This window comes from Phaethon aethereus (genome assembly GCF_964289735.1).
Source record: "Phaethon aethereus genome assembly, chromosome: 4".
In the NCBI taxonomy this organism is placed as follows: Eukaryota; Metazoa; Chordata; class Aves; order Phaethontiformes; family Phaethontidae; genus Phaethon; species Phaethon aethereus.
This window is the reverse complement of record NC_138578.1, coordinates 27,922,231-27,944,449: the sequence shown is the minus strand read 5'-3', so window position 1 is coordinate 27,944,449 and position 22,219 is coordinate 27,922,231. Positions and strand designations below refer to the sequence as shown.

The following is a 22,219-nucleotide window of genomic DNA, read 5'->3' as shown; positions in this document are numbered from 1 at the left end:
TTACCTTTTTCCTTCCAGATAGCGCAAAATATCATTTGTGACTACGTACATATTAGGAACACAACTTGGAGCACTAGCTTGTTCTGATTTTGTGGTTGAAGCTAGGATTCTGGATGCAGTAGTGTGAGGTACTCTGTGAAAAGCAAGTAGTTTGGTAATCTAAAGAGATATTTGCAACTGTGTGTTCAAATGTATTTGGTATGTATGTGGAATTTTCCAGTGTGGCTTTTACTCTTTTATTTCTATTAACTATTACGTACCACAGAAAATAGACAAATGAGCACCTGAAAGCTAATTTTATTCCTTTCTGTGTTTAAGTAGAAGCACTTGATAATTATTTTTTCTCATAAAATTCAAGAGCTTTCTTAAGACAATAGCTCTTTCCTCTTTAATTATACTTTTCTCATTGTCTAGGAAAATGTACTTATGTTGTACTGAGCTCAAAAGTGACAACAGGGTACTTGAGGCACTGTGCACATATGCTTTCTCACTGAATCCAGCCTCTTCTGCCTTGTCTGCATGAGTGAGTAGAACTGCAGTGAAATCCTTCCATGTGGGACCCAGAAGTTCCTGTAATGAAAAATAAATCTTAAATAGCTATCTTTTCTTGTTCTTTTTCCCCACTCCCACCTCGTATACTTATGCATTAACAGACCAGTTGTATGTTCTTTTCCTGGCAGTAATCCAGTTCATACCATCTGAGTTGCTGAAATTTCTGGGGTTTTTCACCTTTCCAACACACTGATGTCCACTTTCAGTGGAAATACCTGGTCATGCAGTACTAGCAGTTCTCTGTTCTCTTTCTACAGATGTTAATATAATTTCTACAGTCAAAAAATGTCTATGTAAATAAGGAAAAATGGTTGTTTAGCTATGTCATACATTAGTTTACATCAGTAGTTTCCACATGGCCATATTTCTACGCTTTTAACAGCTCTTTGAAGATTTTTTTTAAGTCACCTAATCACCTTGTGTTGAAAAATATAAATGATGAATTTCTATGTAACACCAACTGCAATTCCAGCTGTATCCCATAAAACTGAACTATTCTCATCAATTCAGGAAAAACACAAATCAAATGCATCAACCTGAGTGATGGGCTACAGAGTTTGTCTTTAACTGCTCTGGTTCATCTGATGAAGGAGCATGGAGAAAACAAGCTGCTTTTTTATCAATGAGTACAGAAAATCTTAATATGAATAAGAGATTGGGCTTTCATTTACAGATGTAAGTGAAATTACAACTTCAGTGCAATCACGCTAGCTCCTGTGTGTGACAAGAAGCCTACTTTGGTAATAAAATACACTTTGCAATGTTCTTAACTCTGTAACCTAAATACCAAGGTGTATAAAACTGCTTTAAAGGATATCTGTCTACTTCCAAGATAAGCAGGGAGTTATAAAAACCTGGTGTATTGATAGTGATTAATCTGTTTCAGACAGTAGGAACAAAAAAAAAATTAAACCTGTACAAAATTTTGGCATAAGCTGTCCAAGGAAGTGTTGGGTTATAAGTTTTGGAGGGAGAGGATAGTGCCTTGATTTGCTGAGGACTCAAAGCCAAGGCTAATGTCAGTTTTTAAATCAATATCTGCCACACTCTCAATTCATTAGGCTAGGCTATGTTATTGAAATAAAAAAAAAACCCAGAGATTTAAATGCCAGTAGTCTTCTACTGATATGCCATCTTTATTGATATGCCATCCCTAATTTGCAGAGGGTCATTGTGAAAACTCCTGATTGATAAAAGTAGTCTTTAATGTCGTCTTGGAATAACATACTGAAATATAACTATTTACTGTTTTTATTCCCAGCATGCAGGCATCTGTCCTGCCCTGTTTGTTTGTGGCTGATGAAATCACAGCATCTGTTCTTTTATGGGAAAAATAACGGAAAAGCCAAACATGATACAAGCTGAGAGCCAATTGTAATCATGAAACAGAAGTCTTGCTTTCTCGTTATTTTTAAATATGCCTTATTTCCTTTCCAATATGGGTTTTAAAGCTCCATTTAAAGAGAAAAGGCATGGTGGCATCTCTTACGCTTTTAATGTCCACGTGGACTTGATCCAAAACAGTCTCAAACTAGAAGTATGATGACTTTCATGGGCTTAGAATAAAAACATTTTGAGTAAATACTGTTTTCTCTTAAATACCATGAAGTACAGAGAGATGGAGAACTGTATAGGGAAAAAGGGTAACACTGAAAACAATTATATGTACACCTACAGTGCGTAAGGGTGTGCTGAAATTGGAACCGACTCTCAAACCACCGGTAAAGTGCAGAGTAGCCTACCAATAGAGTAATTAGAACAGGAGAGCAAATCAAACACATTTTGAAAGCTGTTTTTTCTATCCATGTATTTATATATTGGTATATTTTTTATCTACATAGGTATTATATATTTAGATAGTATCAGTTACAGCAGGTGATAAGGACCAGGAAGTCCCTTCCAGGCCTAAAGATTTTTAGTAAGTTCATTAGCGTAAGACAGATGCAAAGTATAATGTGCTGACTTTGGCAATAACTGAAACCCTTTGTTTTTTGTAAATCATACAAACCCAGTTTATCTGATCAGATGATAAACTGAGCAATACCTGTTTTCTGGCCCTTGTCCCTTTTTTTTTTTTTTTCCTTCTTCAAAAGTATGTATGCATGGTAATGAGAAGTCTCCAACTGAAAAGAAAGCCATTCCTTTTTGGTGTCTCTCCCCACATATCTTACCTACTCGCAAAAAATATTTTTCCACTAGGACCTTCAAAATACTTGCTTCAAGTCAGTTATGCTAGAAATTTTCCTTAGCCACACTAAATTTATGGTAACTTTCTAGTTATTTTCTCTTGAACAGGTACAGCAGTAGCAACAGTAGAGGACAGAGCTGAGCATCCTTGTCCTGGGTCAGTCAGGTTTTCTGTGTGATTTTTTGGACCTGTCGCGCTCTGCTTTGGTCCTATACAGAGTGCAGGAGAATGAGGTAACCTAACTTTTGCTTGCTTTAAATAGCATTTCTCTTCAACAAACTAGATCTGTCAGATAAAGCATTAACTGAAACTTCTGAGAGAAGAGCTTACTTTGTTAGGTAAATTTGGTTCATAAATTCCTGTGTGCCGAGTCCACGTACAAAAGAGTTGTTCTTGCCTCTCTGCTCTCAGGTTTAGTGTGGTAAGTGTAACTATCGTGTAAGGTGTTGGAGTTGTGAATGGTGTGTTTCAGCTGCTGGACTGGGAAGTGTTCCAGTTTTCAGCTGCACTTCTCTCTTTCACTTTTGCAGTCAACTCTTCCATAGCTATTGTTACCTGGATGAACTGAATTGTGTGATTGCTTTCATCCGGACACAGAGGCAAGTCAGCCCTCAGGACCAAGAGAGCTAGATGCAGGCCTTCCTCCCTGAAGTGGTGAGCCAGGGCGGATCTCACAGAGTCTCTCACCTGCTCTTTGCTCAGATCACTGTGAGGGTAGCTTGGAGTGTCAAGTACTTGAACACGGAGAGCTAGCTCACAGCCATTTCTTCATATAATCCCTGAAATGCGACAGCTGCGTCCAAGGCTGCAGCATGTAGTCACAGAGCTTGGGGAGCGATGACTCTCAAAGTCTGATCTGCCCAGCAGGCTGTTCCCAGTAGTGCTTTTGCCCATCTGAGATCTTCCAAGGACAACAAGGTTGATGGTCATCTCATTGGTGTCTACCATTGTCTGTGCTTTTATCCACAAACCTGTCACTAAGTGAAGAACAAATAACTTTAAAAAAAAAAATCCAGCAAAAATTGCAAAATTCAGTGTCTTTTGAGTGGCCTTCCTTGCCTGCAATGTTTTAAGGAGCGTGTGGTGTAGATAGACATTGAGTGCAGCACATATACCTCTGATCCAAGGATGGATCTTTGCTGTCTTTCCCAGTCTGCTGTTTGGAAATAACAAGACACCATGGAAGGTGTCACAGGTACACGAGCAACTTAACAGGCTCCACTCCTACACTGGCAGAAACTGAAGAGCTGGTAAAGAATCGTATGTGAGAAGAGTTTTAGGAACAAGTAAAGCAGAAAAAGCTAAGGAGAGCCAACAGGCAACGGAGGAATAGGGAAACAACCGTGGAAAACAGCATTGTCATGCAGGGAGAGTAGGTTATAAAAGGGAGGAAAACTAGGGGAAGAAGAGGAGAATGGTAACAAATACATGGTGCTGCTATTAAGTGACCATATTTCAGGAAGTAAATCTTTACTTGCTTTTAGGAAAAAAAAAAAAGGATAGGGAGAAGTAAAGGAGTGCTTTTTCACAGCAGAGAACAGCTTAGAATACATCTTTCAGCAGCTACCACTAAAGCTACCACTACCCCTTGAAATAGACAGTAATCCAAAAGGGCTTTCTGATACAGATAAATGTAAGAAGTATGTCTTAATGAAAAAAGAAGAGCTGAAATAGCCAGTTCTAACCCCGTATGAAATTGAGACTTTGGAAATGTATGCTGTACAAACTTTTAGACTTATGGCACAGTTAGTGGAAAAGAAAAGCATAGACTAGTGGATGGAGAAGGGAGATGGGTAAGTATCATTTCCGGTTACTATAATGGTTCGTAAATAAGACCTCTCACTCTTTGTACTCTTCTGTAATTCAGTCTTGGAAGCGTTTTTGGTGCATGTTAATCATCTAACAGGAATAATGGCTGATTAAATATATTCAGAGATGTTTCAGGTGGAAAACCATATTGGCACGTAGTTGATTTGAAGCTATTAGTGACACCCGAATTTCAGAAAATTTTTTTTAAGATACTGTGTTTAGGTACCCATGCAGAGATTGTGGATAGTTTTAGAATGGAATTTCCTGTGATTAATTTATTTAGGTCCTTGCATGTGCAGTTCAAGTTTTCTTACTAGTTAAATCCATGCCCAAATCATTCTTTTGAAATAACTTCAGTACAAAGCCAAACATGCAAGAGCTATTAACGTACTAATTTTATTACAGGCAACATTGAATACTATACATGAAGAACTTCTTTACTGAATTCACAGTGAGGTTTTTGTGGATTTTTAATGATCAATTTCCTTTTTTTCTTTTAAGAATACCTTTTTGAAGAGACACCTGATGAAATGGTTGTCATCAGTTATTCATTAGTCTAGATGTGCATTGCATTCTTTTTCTGTAGCATAATAATATGACATGGTGGACATGAATTTGTGCATTCCTTTTTAAAATGATGATCAAAGATTTGTTATTTTTTTCTTATAAGCAGTCTATGCTTAAATACTTAAATTAATTTCATATTATGCCACTTACCTTATTTTCCCTTAAATTCCTCTTTCATTCAGACTTCATTTATGAACCATGTGTGCAGTTGTAAAAAGTTCATACGTAAACTTTGAAACTAAGAGCAGCAATGTACCACACTGAGACTGTTATGTACACATTAATCTGGTTAATCTGTTACTGATAGATCCTCATTCAGTTGGATATGTTTGGTCAGTAACTGACACTGTTGAATTTTTGCAACTTAGCGGCAGATACGATTTTTGCAATCACTTTAGCGATTGTATGAAGTTGATATTTTTGAAAGTTAAACTTGAGTTCTACCAGCAGTTAAATGTGGGAGTGATAATGGAGGTACTGGAATTACTTTGTGTTGTGTGTTCTTGAATGTGTGTTCGTATATGCATGCGAAGAGCATGTGCACTTTCTCTTATTATTGCAATGAATTAATAATTGCAATATTCTCAAAGCACAGTGTAAACCATATGCAGATGTGAAGCTGCTTGCCTAACAAAGATGGGTTAAAATAATCAAAAAGTATGTTGAAATACAGAATCGGAAAGAAAACTGAAGGCTTGCACTACTGCCAGTCCTGTGCGTTAGCTGTTGGCTCGGCAGCTTGATACTTCTGTCTTGCAAACATCATTCTTTGCGATGCTATAGTAGCATTAAAACCAGAGGTAAAAAGATTGTCCAGATAGGACTTGCTTTTTAGACAATTTCCCACAAGTGGGAAAGTAACTGATTGGGACTCCTATGCCTTAGTGGAAAAGGAATACAAATTTGTGCTTTAATGGCCAGGTTCTAATAATAGAATGCAAGAGTGAAGTGAGCCCTTCTTGTCGGTTCACAAGGAAAGGCTTAGATAAGCCACCTCTCTGACTGTAAATCCCAGGTGGGTGGAGGCACGTGTTTACTCCAAGGGTATTAAGCTAGTGTCAGTACAGTGAGAACAAGAACCTGGTACGTAAGCTGCCTGTGGTGGGAGGAAAAGAGGAGGGTGCTTTTTGGAGCCCAGTCCTGCTGGGGGCATCGTCATCCAAAATGTAGCTCTGTGTGGGAGCCTGTATTTGTTTACTGCAGTACCAGGGCTGTTCCTGCCTGCCACAGCAGTGAAGTGAGACTTCAGTTCCTCTAGAAGCCTGCTGTGGTGCCACAAGCACAGCCCGTGCTTTGGCAGAAGGTAGGAGCTAACAGTGCCTTCACAGCCTGCTTGTGCAAATTCACATCATTCATCATGAATGAGTTCATCGTGTGTTACTTGGCTGTAGATGACTGTAATAATTTTGTTGCTGTATCTTTTTAAGAGCACGTAGACAAGTTAGTTGCTTTCAGACAGCTCCCTGCTCTTGAGCCTGTCTATTCTGATGAGAGGTGAGACATTAAATCTTTCCCTGTATTGTATGTGTAGCCAAGGCAACTACTGCTAGTTTCCTCTGTGAAAAGCCTTGTGGCTCAATGCTGTGCACAGCCTTTGTGTCTCAAGGCATATTTTTATATATATGTAGCGTATAGCGAGTTGCCTTCATTTGCTAGTGGATACAAACTCAAAGACAACTGGATGGGGGATGACTCGCTTGCAAAGCAAAAGGGTAGGTCAGTCTCATAAAACTATGGATATTGTGAAGATAAAATCCAGATACTTCCTTTAGTTTGCCTAGAAGTCTTGAATTTGGTTAAATTGTCACAGTCTAGCTCTGTACTTTTCATCAGACTGTTCCTATGCACAGTAATGCCTCTCATGACATCTGAGGCAGTGCATGTCCTAGCAGTTACATCCAACTGAGCCAGTAGCCTGCCAAGGAGATAATTTAAGCTGTGCATGGACAAGGATTTAGACTACCAAAAATGCTAAAATCCCCAAAGCAGAGGAGTGTTGTATGCAAAATACAGCTTGCCCAGCTGGGTGCAGAACAGGGCTTTTATACTGGCTGTAAAGTTAAGAGTAGTGTAAATGAGGACTGCTCAAATGATAATCTAAAATTTGGCTAAGCAAACTTCCCCACAAAAAAAGGCATTTCTTTCCAGTATTATTATGAATGTAATACAGTCTGAGCTGGGACACATCTGGAAGGCCTTACAACAGAACGGGCAGAGGTTTTTAAGAAGTTGTCTCCCTGGGAGGATATGACAGGGGGAAAAAAATCAAACTGATTTATATGACACTTGCTTAAGGTCCTCGAAGTATGTGGAAAGAGTCCTCCCCAAGGTGGCAGTATCAGCCTGCTCCACAGGTACTGTAAAACTCAGCTGGGGTCCCCTTGCTCTGCAGTCCGATGCTGAAATAAAATACCAGGTCAAAAATGAGCTAAAGCATTAAAAAATATAGAAGAATTACAGGAGTCTTCAAGCATGTCCCGAATTAAGAAATGTAAAAAGCATTGTCTCTCCGTTGTCACAAGAAACTTTTTTTACTTTATATATAAAATGCAGACCCTGTAGCACCTTAAAGAATTTGAGCAGCAGTAATGAAAAGGTAGCTGTTAAGAAACTGGAAGTGTTTTTACTATCCCTTATGTGATTCTTTTTCTAATCAAGACCTGTGTTTTCAGTAGCTTTTAAGTTGAGTTGGTGACATTTATTATGGAGCTTTGGATATCAGACCTTAAAATCTGCTGTCAGAGGATGAAATTGCAAACAAGTACACAGTACAACAAAATTGCCTTAGGTGCTTTTTAGCACTGCTCACTGCCAGTGGGTAAGCTTTTTTTAGTGTTTTTGTTTGTTTGTTTTCTTTGTTTTTATATAACTTTATTTTTGAAATGGCAAAGAGAAAACCAAAACTCAGCCTGTTAGAGATCGGCAGGCAGGAAGGCTTCCTGTAACTGATAAAGGAAGCCCTGGACTGCTGCCATAGAAATACCAAACGAGTCTAGTGAGGAATTGTCAAGGAATCTTAAGGAAGTAAGGCCGCTAATCTAACTGAAAATAAGTGGCATTTGGGTTTCCAGCTTCTTTATTTGTCTCTGAAAAGCCAAGGCTAAAATCATTTGCACGTAACTGTTGGATTTCTATCCATCTACAGAGTTAACTAGAGTTGCAGTGCATCTTGGTCACATTACTGTGTCAGATGCTGTTTTATTGTAGTCCCTGTGATTACCCAGTTGGCTTGCACGCACCCTAAACAAGCTCTCCGTGATGCTTCTTAGGGTAGACCAAGCAGGCTAGATCTTGTAAACTGAAATAGCATAGTTTCTCTTTAGGCACATGGCATCTCTTAGCATGTGTCATCTTTCAGTTCCCACGCCTTCCCATCCCTTACAGCTTCTTTCCTGATGTGGGCTCTCACTTTAGCCCAAGATGATGCCATAATAAGTAATTTAAGATGTGCTTTGATGAATTTCTCTTACTTGGAGAAAACCCAGTGAGGCCATTTTATGGATTACCACACACGGAGGCGGGCTCTTAGACTTCCCAAACAACATGAGAAATCCAGGAAGGTATGCAGTCCATGTAGTCAGCGTGGCTTCAGTTCTGTTAGATGTATAATTTCTAAGAAACACCAGGCATGTCACTGCTGAGAGAGAGATAGGACAGAGCTAGTGATGCTCTATTCCTTTCGGACTGCATTCACAACAAAAACTTTTGTGCTGACCCTAAAGGAACATACACATAAAATATGCTATTTTTTCCTTAAAATAGATTTTTTTTTTCCTTTGCTTAATCCAATCCTTAGTATCTGTAGTATTTTTGAACATAAGTAAGCAATTATCAGCAATCTACAAGATCCCGTTTCTCTTTGCAGTATAAGTGGTTGTGTAGGTTATGTGCTACTACATTGGCATTGCTAAGGGGAAAGGAGGTAGGGTATAGCTGCAGACTAATGCTGCAGTTGCACCAGCTTTTGGACAATGTCTGTACAATTGTGGAACCAGCTCCTCAGGTTCCCACTGTACTACTTACAGCGGATTATGGGTTCAGCGTAAATACTGCTTGCAGAAAGGCAGATCAAGGACCTGCCGTGTGTTTAAAAGGAGATTGAGCAGAGCTATCAGCACAGTGAGAACATCAGCCTGACTCCCCCTGCCCCCCCCCCCCCCGCCCCCCCCCGAATCACCAAGATCCACAAGACACCCTTTTCCTTCATCCTCTGTCTGCTGGGTTGACCCTGGCTGGACACCAGGTGCCCACCAAAGCCGCTCCATCACTCCCCTTCTCAGCTGGGCACGGGGAGAGAAAATATAACAAAAGGCTCATGGGTCGAGATAAGGGCAGGGAGAGCCCGCTCAGCAGTTACCACCATGGGCAAAACAGACTCGACTTGGGGAGATTAATTTATTATCAATCAAAATCAGATTAAGGTAATAATAAATAAAACAAAACCTTAAAACACCTTCCCCCCACCCCTCGCTTCTTCCTGGGCTTAACTTTATTCCCAGTTTTCTCTACTTCCTCCCCCTGAGCAGCACAGGGGGATGGGGAATGGGGGTTGTGGTCAGTTCATCACACCTTGTCTCTGCTGCTTCTTCCTCCTCAGGGGGAGGGCTCCTCACACTCTGCCCCTACTCTAGCCTGGGGTCCCTCCCATGGACTTCTACAATGTGAGGACTTCCCACAGACTACAGCCTGCCTCACCAGGGTCTTTACCACGGGCTTCAGGGTAATCTCTGCTCTGGTGCCTGGAGCACCTCCTGCCCCTCCTTCTGCACTGACCCAGGTGTCTGCAGAGCTGTTGCGCTCTCATACTCTCACTCCTCTCTCTGGCTGCGGTTGCATGTTTGGTTTCCCCCCCCCCCTTTGTAAATACATTACCACTGAGGTGCTGCCACCATCACTGATGGGCTTGGCCTTGGCCAGCGGTGGGTCCATCTTGGAGCCATCTGGCATTGGTTCTGTTGGACACAGGGGAGGGAGGCTTCTAGCAGCTTCTCACAGAAGCCACCCCTGTAGCTTCCTTCTACCAAAACTTGGCCACACAAACCCAATACACTCTGCAAATAGAAAATTTCAACTTAGAAACCAGTATCTTTGACATGCTGATCGGTAAGTCTCAGCTGTGGAAGTATTGTCTCTCTTCAGTTGGCAGGAATGATAATTCTTCCAGGCACTCTGCTCCCGGGAGCAGAGCGCTGTAACGAGCCGCAGGAGCACAGTATCTTCTCCTTCTCTGTTAGTGCGGTTCGTTGTGACGTGGCTTTTTCAAAATGCTGGGGGATGCATGGTAAAATTGAATGTTTTTAATATAACACATTGTGCTATACTGTCTCTTGAGCAGATTACTTTGAGATATTTAAACTGTCTTGTTTTCACCCATGTTGCCAGGATAGGTTTTCTCTAGTATAAAGGTTGGATGTAAGTCACTAGTGCACAGGCTTGGCCATAGGACTATGCTTTAAGGCTGATATGTTCGTGTCTGTTCACTGCGTCGTGTGAAATATGCAAAATATCCAAAGAAATGTGATATTGCTAGTAAAACTATACTTACATAAATAATAGTAAAAAAAAAAAACAAACCACAAAAAACCCCAAAGAAACAAAATAATAAACTGTTGATTTCAAAGGCATATATTTGCAGAAGGAACAATAATCAGAAAGTGCGAAAATACAACCTTAAGGAAGAATCCTTTTTTCCTTACACATACTTAGCTGGATGCATTCTGTGACTGGCCCCATACATCTTCTCTTGTGACAACGTAAGTCGGGGTACCATACTCATTCACCTTCTTGTGATTAGCCTCAAAATTCATCCATGTGTGTAAAAACATTTTTCCCCTGGAGCAAAAGTCCTGTGAATGGAGAACATATCTGGAAGCTCAGGAAACCCAGATCTGGCTGCTATTTCTGTAACAGTCATTCTCTTATTCTGAGAAGCTGTGCAATTTCTCAGTTTCCTCATCTAAACAGTATGGGGAGCATTCACCTCTTTTGAAGATGTGCAGTGGGATTTGATTTAGCTGAAGGGAGTGGATTTCTGTAAGGCAATAACAGCATTGATTGCGTTTAAAAAAAAAAAAGTGTTTTTATCATATTGTGAAATGCTCCGCAGGGACCCAAATAACATAAGACACACTTTCCAAAAGTATTCCCATGATGCCTGGAAAGGTATAAGCATTGTAACCCTAATAACCACAGAAGTTGCACTGATACAGAGGTACTGATTACACTGCTGCTCTTATGCACTCTAACCCTTAAGAGATGTTTCACAGAGTGTCAGGAGTACAGAACATATAAAGTTTCAACTCAAGGATGTGTAAAAATGACACTTTTCTACTCAACCTGGATATCCATGTGTATTCAGGACAGATTTAGTACTCTGTTCCTTCATTTACTTATTTTCCAGGTTTTGCAGGGTGTTTGTATTTCTGTAGATGCAACACATGTTAAGGACTTCTCTTAAAATGCCCAATAACTAACAACTTGGTATTTTTTTTAATATTCTCATTATCAATCTTTCCTGTCTTCTCTTTGTATACCTACACATTTAGAGGCAATATGCTCAGTTGCAAAGAGCATTTCTTAAAAACACAGGTTTAAGAAACTGGAATGCTATTTGGAAATACTATGCTTTCTTGGTTATGATAATCATGATAGCTTGTGGACATCAAGCCTGAACAGGTGCTTTTTATATTTTAAAACATTCTAAACAAGCTGAATCTGAGGACATCTTCCAATGTATTTCATGACGTCAAGCCATTGAATAAGTAATGTCAGAATTACGCTGTAAAAGTTGTCTTACAAGCCAGTGTGGCTTGCTTTGACAACACAATTGTTTAGAAAAGTGGAATTGCTGTAGATGGTTTATTAAAATTCTGAATATTGTATGTAAGGAAAGGGTGCAAAGTATATGGTTACAAAGCTGATGTGTGGTTAAGGACTGTGAGCCCCAGACTCGGTAACTAACCCCAATGCTTGTAACTTTCCAATATCAACTGTCACAAAACACTGCGAAGTTGGAGCTTTTTAAATCGGTGTCCTTTCGGCATGAAGGGACAAAAGGGGCAAAAATCCCCACCTGCCTTTCACACTGGAAAGGATTTAGGAAATTGAAATGCTGCTTTTCTTCAATGCTGTGTGTGCTGTAGCATCTGTAATGTGCTGCATTCAGGAACATGGTACCTCTGTAAATTGTGGAATGTGTCTAGGATCTTTCAGGACTTGAAGTGGGATAGACTATTACCTCATTCAGTGGCTGGAAATCTGCCTGTTGTTGATGCAAAATACAGAGTACATCACTACTTGCTCTCCTGAAATTAAAGTTGTGTAGGTATAGACAAGAAAAATAAAAGTCAGTGCAAACACTGCAGACCTGAAGCCTAGTTCCAGTGAGCACTGACATAACTAGGAGTAACGGAAGTCACACCTGAGCTTCAGATACAGCAGAGGGCTGAGAGGTTGCAGGTTGATCAGATTTTTCCCTGGGTTCCTCCACAGTTCTTAATGTCACTGCTTGGCAGACTTCATCATCCGCACCCAGCGGAAGCCTTCTGATGAGTACTTTCAGATAAAACAGCCCCAGGTCTAGCATTCCACATGACACACAGAAGATGTGAACCCAGTTCCTTCTGATGTCATACACCTTACCTGGTTAAGTCACCAAAATTTAAAGGTTGGAAATTTTAGGGGTATTAATGATACATGAAGAAACCAATAGGAACCAGAAGAAAGTTTTCAGAAGTCAGTTTACGTTGTTTTTTTAGGTTTTGTGGTTTTTTTGTGGGGTTTTGTTTTGTTTTGTTTTTCTTGAGGTCTGCAAAGCAGTCTGCCACTAAACTCAATGAATACACTGTGCTCCTTCAGGTCCTCAAAGTCTTGATGAAGACCCTCTCCCCATCTAGGGTTTGCTTGTTTCCTTCTCCATGTGACCGTCTTTCCAGTCAGGAAGAGCTGAGGACAATTTCCATCTATTTGATTCTGTAGTTGACAGCAGCCTCTGTGCCTTAAAGAAAGCTTTTTTGGGGTGGTGGCGTTTTTTTTTCCCCTCTGTATCAGACATCTGGCATCCTGGAAAAAGTTGTTTCTTGCCGGTGCTTCCAGTTCTGATGCAAGCCTGGGTGCCCTGTACGGGTCAGAAGGGAAGGTTGATGATTCTGTGGCCTCACTAACCCGCTATCAAGTTCACAGACTCTGAGAAACTAAGTTAAAGTACTGTCTGCCCTTCATGTAGTCAGCTATGTTTTTTATCCAAATAGTTAAGTCCCTGATGTATTTTACAATACAGTGCACTAAACCGTGAGACAAGTTTAAAACGTGGTGTCATGCTGTGAATAACTTCTGTGGGAGAGATGAGAGTATTCCATCTGTAGCACAATGCAAATGTGGCACTGCTGGTGGAAATTCAGCTGTAAATTATTGTCATGCAATGTTCAATAGGCCTTTTCTCAGAACAGAGATGTACAGGGGACAGCCATATAGCAAGACTCCCAGTAAGTTAACAAAGTTTTCTGTCTCCCAGTTAAGTGAACCACCAGCAATAATTCAGGGCTTCAGTGAAATTTAGTTTTGAATTGGAAAAAATAAACTTATGTAATGAGCTTGTTCTTACATTAGCTTCCCTATAGCTCTAACAGTGCTTGCCCATTGTCATCAGCTAAGATTTTACAGAACCTTTTTTTAGAGTCAGCACAAAATCATCGATGGGCCATGAAGAACGAACGAGTACTAATTTTTTCAGTCTACACCCACAACTCTATCTTTAGAAATGGTATTTGTCTCGAATGAGAGAATGGCTCTGTTTAAAAAAAAAAAAAAAAAAGAAGAAAAGAAAGAAAAAAGAAAAAAATAAGAGGAAAAAAAGGAAAAAAGATGGAAACTGTAATGCGGGAACAAAAACTTTAATCTGTCAGCATTTCCGTAACCTCACAAGACCCAATTTTCATGTCTTAATTTATAATCTTGGTGTAAAGAGAAAACATGTTTTTGTTTTTCCTGTTTCAGATTTCAATAACTGGATGATTATATATAAATTTACTGCATTTGTGCAGAAGATGTGCTGTTTTTAACATCTGTCAAAGAGCTGCATCTTAAATTCCTTCCTGTTATCATCTTTTGGGTGTTACTTTCTGGCAGATTTGGGACTTTAAACTGTTTTTGAGATCTCTTATTCTAGCAAAAGAATAAATCTATCCTGTTTCGAGAAAGTACTCTCTCTTTAGCACGTATACAATTAGAATTCAGTGGCTAAATAATCATTTTCCTTAGAAAAGACAAACTAGTGAGAAAATTCAACAGTTAGTTGAGTTTTGGTGTTTCCTGAGGGGGCTCTGAAGGCCTATAGTGAAGCCTTATGAAACGGATGTTAAATAGGTTGCTAGAGAGAGACAGCCTTAAACAGATGGTAGAGGAGACATCTTCCCTTTAATTAGGAGAAGTCTGTGCATAGTGGGTTGGTACATCTTTGATACCATCACTTCAGCTGTTTGGTTATAAAACAGGTTGTCTTCTGGTAGGATGTGGGAGTTCACTGGAGGCTGGGGGAGTGCGATAAAGACTTCGGTCATTCTCTTAAGAGCTCTGTGCAGCGTTTTTGCCCTATTTTCTCTATCCTTTGGTCACATAACTTTAGGAATAAATAAAATAGACACTTTCTCAAAAATGCTAAGAAGTAGCTTCTTAAAGCTGCAATTCTTAACCTACCATTAGCACCAGAGTTCCACAGGCAGCATGTGGAGCTGACAGGCTTTGCAAATGGATGTGTCAGGAAAGGCAGACATCTAGCAGAGCATGCTGAGAAAGCATGAGAAAACATAATATGGAAGGAGTTTACAAAAAAAAAAAAAGAAGTCTGCTTTAGGTAGATGGGAGATTCAGTGGCTGTATAAAATATGCACTGTATCGTACTGACTGGTGCTGCATTGTTCAATCTTAGTCCACAAAATTTGGCCTGGTGTCTCACTCCCCATGATAATCACTGTTATGGAAGGCTCAGTTTGTGGACCCTGGCAGCTGAAAAGAGAAGAGGAGTTATGCAGATGACTTCACACTGTTTAGAATTTCTGCATTTGGGGAATATTATGGAATCGCTAACAAATTAGTCTTTTTTAATTGTAGTGGCATGTATGCATTTCCTGTCCCAACATGTCCATGCTTATTCATAGCACACCAAAAGAATCACAGATTATTTTTTTTCTGCCTTTGAATACAAACAGCATGAAGAAAGATTATTTTCTAGACATCAAAGAGAATGAAGTCAAAATGACCAATTCAAACACAGAAAATTAAACAGAAATCTAAATGTTGGCCTGTTTTAGGCCATTTAATGATAACAAGACCAGCTATTAAAGAAAACAAAGAGAGGAAAAAAGAAAGGGAAGAGGGGATTTTCCCACAGTTTGTATTTAATCATGTAGAAAAAGTTGATAGAAAGATTATAATTTGGACTGTAATGTGGTGAAAAGAGCCTTTTTGGACCTTGGTACAAGAATGATGTGGTCGTTCAGACTATAAGTTGAATAAGATGTATTGGGTACTTGAGTCTGCCCCTGCACATGAGTGACTTTAATGTACCTAACCTTAGTGCAACACAAATTCAGATACTGGAGTCACTTAACTGCAGCTATGTCAACAGTGAAACACAGCAAACCAACAGTTTAGAGTAAGAAGTTAAATATATCAGAGGAAACTGGGGGATTGTCCGGGCAGAGGGTCATTTCTTACATGGAATATTGCCAAGGAATACCAGCTATCTGTTGGCAAAAACGTCATATAAGCATGCTTTTGTTATTCCAGGGTTTACACAGTATAAAACAAAACCACCCAAAAAACAAAAAAGGAAAAAAAACCCTGGCCAAGCTGAAAGGGAATAGTGCAGGCATATCTCATCCTTTCATATGAGGGAGTGCTGCATGTCCGTGGGCCCAGCAGAAAAGGACAAAGTGTCGCACTAGTGAGGAAGAGGCACTGCAAAGTAGCACAGAAGCTATGAAGCCTTGGAAGCCTTAGAAAAACCTGTGTGTCTATTTGCATCTGAGATCAGGAATGTAAATTCAGACTATCTGCAAGATTAGGAAAAAGTATTGTGCCGCTGCTGGTGGGTCTCTAGAAAATTAACATGGGTCCTAGGGCAAAACCCAGCTAGAACTTCTGAGGCTTAGGACAAGGGTGTCACAGAGGGATGCTCCAAGTAGTCTGATCCTTTGTTGTCTTGCCCCCTAAATAATGTCTCTAATTTCCAGAAGTGCTTAGCATCCAAGAATTCTCATTTGAGTCAGTGGGAAGGGACAAAGGTAGCAGTTTTGAATTAGAATTTTTAATTTAAGTGCTTAAACGTGGATGTGACAAACTTTTTGTCTCCTCCTTTGAAAAGAAAAGAAAAAGAGAAGTCCCGTGTCTCCATTCTAAGCTGGTGCCAGGTAACAGTGCAGGGTCAGGCTTTGGAACCTGGCTGCAGCTCCAGCAAATCCTGCACCGTTACTGTCGGAAGGCTGTGCAGAAGTGTGTTTCAAAGGGGAGACGCAGTGAGTGAAAAGCTGTATGTTTACGGTAACCTTGATCCAACTGCCACTGGCATCAATGGGAATTTAAGCACTGAACTTGTCAACTTTTCCAAATCATACAGTTTTTTGTCCCTTTCTTGTGCATTCAGTTTTTCTTTTCTTTGGCAAGGTCTCAAATATAAAGAGCATCCACTGGCTACCAAACTGTGCTCTTGTCCAGTTTTTTCTGTGTGTGCCAATTTTGAGTTCACCTTGAACCTTGTAGACTCTCTAGTCTGCAGCTTTTCAGATTCACTAACTGAAAAGGGTGTAGAAAGAGTTTCAAGAACAGAACTGTGACAGTACCTGGAGATTACTGAAAAGGCTTTAATGCATGGAGGTGTTGAACAAAAACAGGATGGAGGACTTGTGTGGTAGCCGCTGTTAGGCTTATTGAGAAAAAAGCAAGTACGTTGCTCTTGCATTGAGCCAGTAGAACACGACAATGGTAAACGTCGTTAAGATTAGTTAGATTTCTATGCACAACAGTAACTCGTGACTCTTGCAAATACAGCAGATCAAATTCTTTTCTGCTGTACAGCAGACCAACTCTGTTGGGTTCATTCGCTATAACTACAACAGTGCTCTTTTGGTTGGGTATGCTTATAAATCATTCGAGTAATGCTGGTTAAAACTGAAATAACATTGATGTAAGCGAGACCTTTCACTTCAAATTGAGATGGCAAAATATGTTCAGCCTCTTGAGAGGAAATGACAATGAGCTATGGCATACTAAAGGGAAGCTGAGCATTGTAACTCTTGGGGATCACATTGAGAAACTCTTTGTAAGGCCACGGCCTCTCACTTCATATTTTCAAGTGTCCAAACTGACTTTAATTCTGTTCAAAAGGAGGACACTCAGACTTTTCTTTTTCCTGCAAGTTTGCGTTCTCATTTCTCTCACTTTCACAAAGAACGTTACCTCAGAAACATTAAATGGGAAACATGTGCTTCAGGGCTAATGGTATTGCTGCTTTGTAAGGTCAGCACCAAAGTCTCAACATAAAAGCTTTGCTAATCTAAAGTGAAATAAAAGCAGCTGTCATAAAGCATGTGATATATAAACTCTCATTTAAAGTTGTATTATGTTCCTCTTATTATTTTTAATAGTCTGAAGTGAGAGAGAAAATAGTATTTATTGAAAGGATAAAAAGCAGCACTTTTCTAAACTTCTCAAGAGAGGGGAGACAAATATTTTGTCACTGGTAAAAAGACACTATCTTTAAATGCCTCCCCCCACCCCTCCAGTATTCATTTCTCTTCGGTCATATATTCTGTCTACAAAAGAACAAGGAGTGTTGGTATTCTGTAACTGAGAATAGCAGACAAGATAAATAAATTTCACAGCTTTTTCAAGCTGAGGAAAGAACATTTTTCCTCTTTCTTAATAAGTTCTCATTCCCTCAGTCACAGTCAGGGATTTAATTTTGGGTTGGTGGTCCCAAGAAAAGGAATTGCTTATTTATCTGAGAATTGCAGTCAACATGAAACAAAATCAAGCATTGCTGTTCATATCGTGAGACCTCTGTTCATTGATGAATACTGGTGTCTCTCACTGTAAATTTAAGTTGCTTCTGTCTTCTAAAGACCCCTCCAATCCCTACTTCGTATCTCATTAAGACTAATGCAGTTTATGAGGTTGAGTTACTCCTTCCTACAAATGATCATTCTTTGTTGCAACATCCTTAGATGTTGCACCTTGAGGCCCAAAGGAAATGATTCACATCACAGAAGCTTTGTGTTGGATGTGCAATGGGGAAAGGCGCTGGGCTGCTTGACAGACAGTTCCAGCAATGAAATCCATGGATTTTTACCTGCCAGGGCAGGGGATCAGCAGTTGCTAGATATGAACAGTTATCCTGATGCTTTTTGTTTTGAGGTTGTATCTATACAGCTTTTAAGATGCACGATGTTTTAGTTATGTGTAGATATCTAGGGAGAAGTTGCTGCTTTTTAAAAAAAACATGGATCATTCTGTGTCTCTGATTCTTCTCTGTAAAGATTCTTCTACAAAGGTATGTATTAAAAGCAGGGCTCTCAGACGTAACTCGGAGGCCAAACTATTTTGTCAAGAAACTGAAATCTTCCTGTGAAAGGTAAACCGTGAATCTGAAAACTAAAACCCAATGTGCAAGTATTGGGTATGAACTTTCTCTGAGACTATAATGGTTGTTTGGCTATATCACATTACAGAAAATTGTATGAATGTGTGAGCAGTTTATAAGATGTTGGTTTGGAAATGTGCCTTTTAACGTATCTCAGTAATAAAAGAAATAACTGAAGAAACCTTAAACTGCTTTTTCTTCGCTGTCTTGCTGATCCTCATCAAAGCTATTACCTCGGCAGCTGGAAAACTTGGAATATCCATAGGGAAGTTTGTGGGTTTTTTTAAAGTATATGTCCATTTCTCATATGTATTATGGATGTTTATTTTTCTCATCTTGGTTGTTTTCTTCCTAGTGTACAATGGATAACTTAGTTGTGATACAGCTATATAGTCTTTGATAGCTTAGCAGTAAAAATTAGTGACAGTTTTGGCACTCTACAGATAAAAATAGGAATAAAAATGCTATTAGTAGAAAACTAAACTAACAGATCAATGACTTATAAGCAGCACAGTGCTTTCCCTCTCAGTTTCAGCTGTCTTTCCATTTTTCTAACTTCAAAATTAATTTCTGGGTTTACCTCATTTAATATCTATTTAATGTATTTCATATATCCCCACACAGACTCAGCAAATCTTTCTACATTCATTATAGATCTTTCTAACTGGGTGTAATTTTGTGACAGTATAACAAGCCTTCTTTTTCAGCATACAATTATACCTATTCATTATAGAGCCTATATGCATTTCATAACATACATCCTGAGATACTTGGTTTTGTGAACGTTAACTGGAATATCCTCAAATCTCTTTTATAACTCTTTTGGATATCTTTCTTTTGTTTTTCTTTTTTCTTTTGTCTTTTCTTTTTTGGGAAATCACAGTTTCTCTTTTTACAGATCTTCAAGAAATCAGAAACCTTATTAAAAACTGTCAAAATGGAAAAAACATGTTCTGTGAAGCCAGAATATCTGTCTAAGTGTTTTTATGGTCCATTCTTCCTTTTACCCAAGATCAAAGCATCAAGGGACAAGAAAATAGGGTGAGAAAAGTCAATTCAAGCTTGCAGGAATCATGCTCAGGCCAAATATTTATCCAGTGATTCATCAAAAATGTTGCAAAACGTAGTACTGGATTTTTAATGATTGCAGGTTTCACTGCCAGTTCTTGTAGGACATCCTGTTCTGGTGCAGCACTTTAAAAAAAAAAAAAAAGTCAAGTAAATACATTAAGTTGAACCATGATTCAGGGACAACTGGAAGCCACTAATGGAATGGACGTACTTCATTACGAAGCGGTGGTTTTTAAAAGAATGTAAATACCTATATTGGTGGTGGTAGAAGACTCGCATTTAATTTGATGGTAGAGAAATAGACCTTACTGGAGCCTTCCAGCACTTGAAGGGGGCTTATAAGAAAGATGGGGACAGGCTTTTTAGCAGGGCCTGTTGTGGTAGGACAAGGGGTAATGGTTTTAAACTAAGAGGGTAGATTTTTGACTAGATACAGAAGGAAGAAATTTTTCACAGTGAGAGTGGTGAAACACTGGAAGAGATTGCCTGGAGAGGTGGTAGATGCCCCATCCCTGGAAACATTCAAGGTCAGGTTGGACTGGGCTCTGAGAAACCTGGTCTAGTTGAAGATGTCCCTGCTCATTGCAGGGGGTTTGGACTAGATGACCTTTAAAGGTCCCTTTGAACCAAAAGATTCTATGGTTCTACGATTCTCTGAAGTTCCTGTTTCTGCTCCCAGAATAAAAGGATTCCTCAAGAGCAAGGCAAGTTCAGAATAGTGGTGATACTGGCATGACAACAGTCATCTCAATTTCAATTTTGCTGAAATAAAAGCTGAAATTTCAGAATTTCACTAGATGGTGAGCAAAAGGTTATTTGTTAAAGGATGCTGATGTAGTTTATAGGGATCCTTGATGTGTGGAACAAAAGTATATACAAAAGAAGCAAACAGACCCTGAGGTCTGTTGGCAAGTAGGCATTGGTTGAGCAAGACACAGTGATAGTAGAAAATAATAGAGATAACAAGGTAAAGCAGAAAGGTGTGAGTCACTATCAAAGAATTTGAAGGACGAAATAATTGTGAATGCTAGTCAAGGTCTATGTAGCAATTTATCTAAAATACAGTTGAAAGATGTCTGCATGAAATCTACCATTTTGCTGAACTTTAACATGTACAAACCACTAATACAGAAGAGTTTTTTCCAACATTTTCTTCCTATCAAGAATCGCTGTATTCTAGCTGCTGCCCATGTTCCCTCTGTAGGTGGCTATATTTCAGATGCAGCCCTGTTCCTTTTATATAAGTACTAAGACTGCAAAGGAGCTCAGTCCATGGGGAGGAAGAGGGGCCTTGAGAGGCTTCAGCTCCTGAGTGCCTTTCCACGGTGCTCTGCATAAGAATGAAGCTACTCCAAACACCGCTGTTTTTAAGCCTAACCACAGGTACTTTCCACCGTGTTTCCTACTGTATCATTTATCATTTAAAACTTACTGTTTTAAAAAAGTAGAAACAGCAGAATGCATGCACAACCTTATGACCTATATATTGATGAGATAAGCATATAAATAGTAAGAGAAGAGAGGTATCAGAAACTCGGGTTTTTGTTTGAAGGAGCAAAGCTGGTACTGAAGATAAGTTTTGCTAGCAAAGCATAGGATGCCTGCTATCCAAACTGCGTGTTGCTTGTCTGTATCCACAGCTCACTCTACAATTTATTTTAAAACTGATCCATGACCCTTTTTTCATATGGTAGTCTTAAAAGTGAGAGTACATAGTTCAGTGCACTGGACCATAGTGTAAAACCATGTATAACCCCCAAAGTTACATACTAATGAAGGTATAAAATAGAGAACAAACTTGGAATGAAATGCATGGGAAAACTTTGGCTCTCATTCTACATGGAAAAAGGCAAGCAGAATTGTCTCTTGTGAAACATGAAGGAAATTATGTAACTGAAATTTTAAACAATACAAGTTTCTTGGCTTCTCTTCCTTCCAGGATTACTGAGGTAATGAAGATGGGATTCTACTTGTACTTTTCAAAATGTTATTAATGGCATTCCCAATTGCCAATGGAAATATCTTTGCTCACTCCTGATAGACTATATTCATTTCTTTTGGAGCTGTAAAACACTGACTGTTCCAAATCATCTTAGAGATGCCCCTTCTCAGTCACGCCAGGAGACAATTTCCAGCAAAAAATCCATCAAGCTTAACACAGTGTACACACCTGTGTACGTGTAAGCAAGGAGAAATTCCCAGCCTCTCTAATGTGATGAGAACTGTAGAGAAATGGGCACATGCTGCTCCATGGTGCTAACCCCCTTCTCTAGTGCCGCTGCTTTGGCGGTGTTTTCACACTCATCGTGGAGCAGCAATGAATATTATAGCTAATCTTCGCCTTGTTGTTAAAAGCATCAATGCCAACAAAACGTGCATTTTAAGGAAATGTCAAA

The 22,219-nt window shown here is 39.5% G+C and overlaps 1 protein-coding gene across 1 annotated transcript; it reads right to left on the bottom strand.

The window, feature by feature from the left end:
- Window positions 1-297: 297 nt before the first annotated feature.
- GIMD1 (GIMAP family P-loop NTPase domain containing 1) lies at window positions 298-4,550 on the bottom strand (the record flags this gene model as incomplete). The annotated part of the gene is given in 3 exon segments (XM_081999267.1): window positions 298-570; window positions 3,296-3,508; window positions 3,512-4,550. Coding segments are annotated over 3 exon segments (663 nt in total). The 5' UTR covers window positions 3,689-4,550.
- Window positions 4,551-22,219: the final 17,669 nt, after the last annotated feature.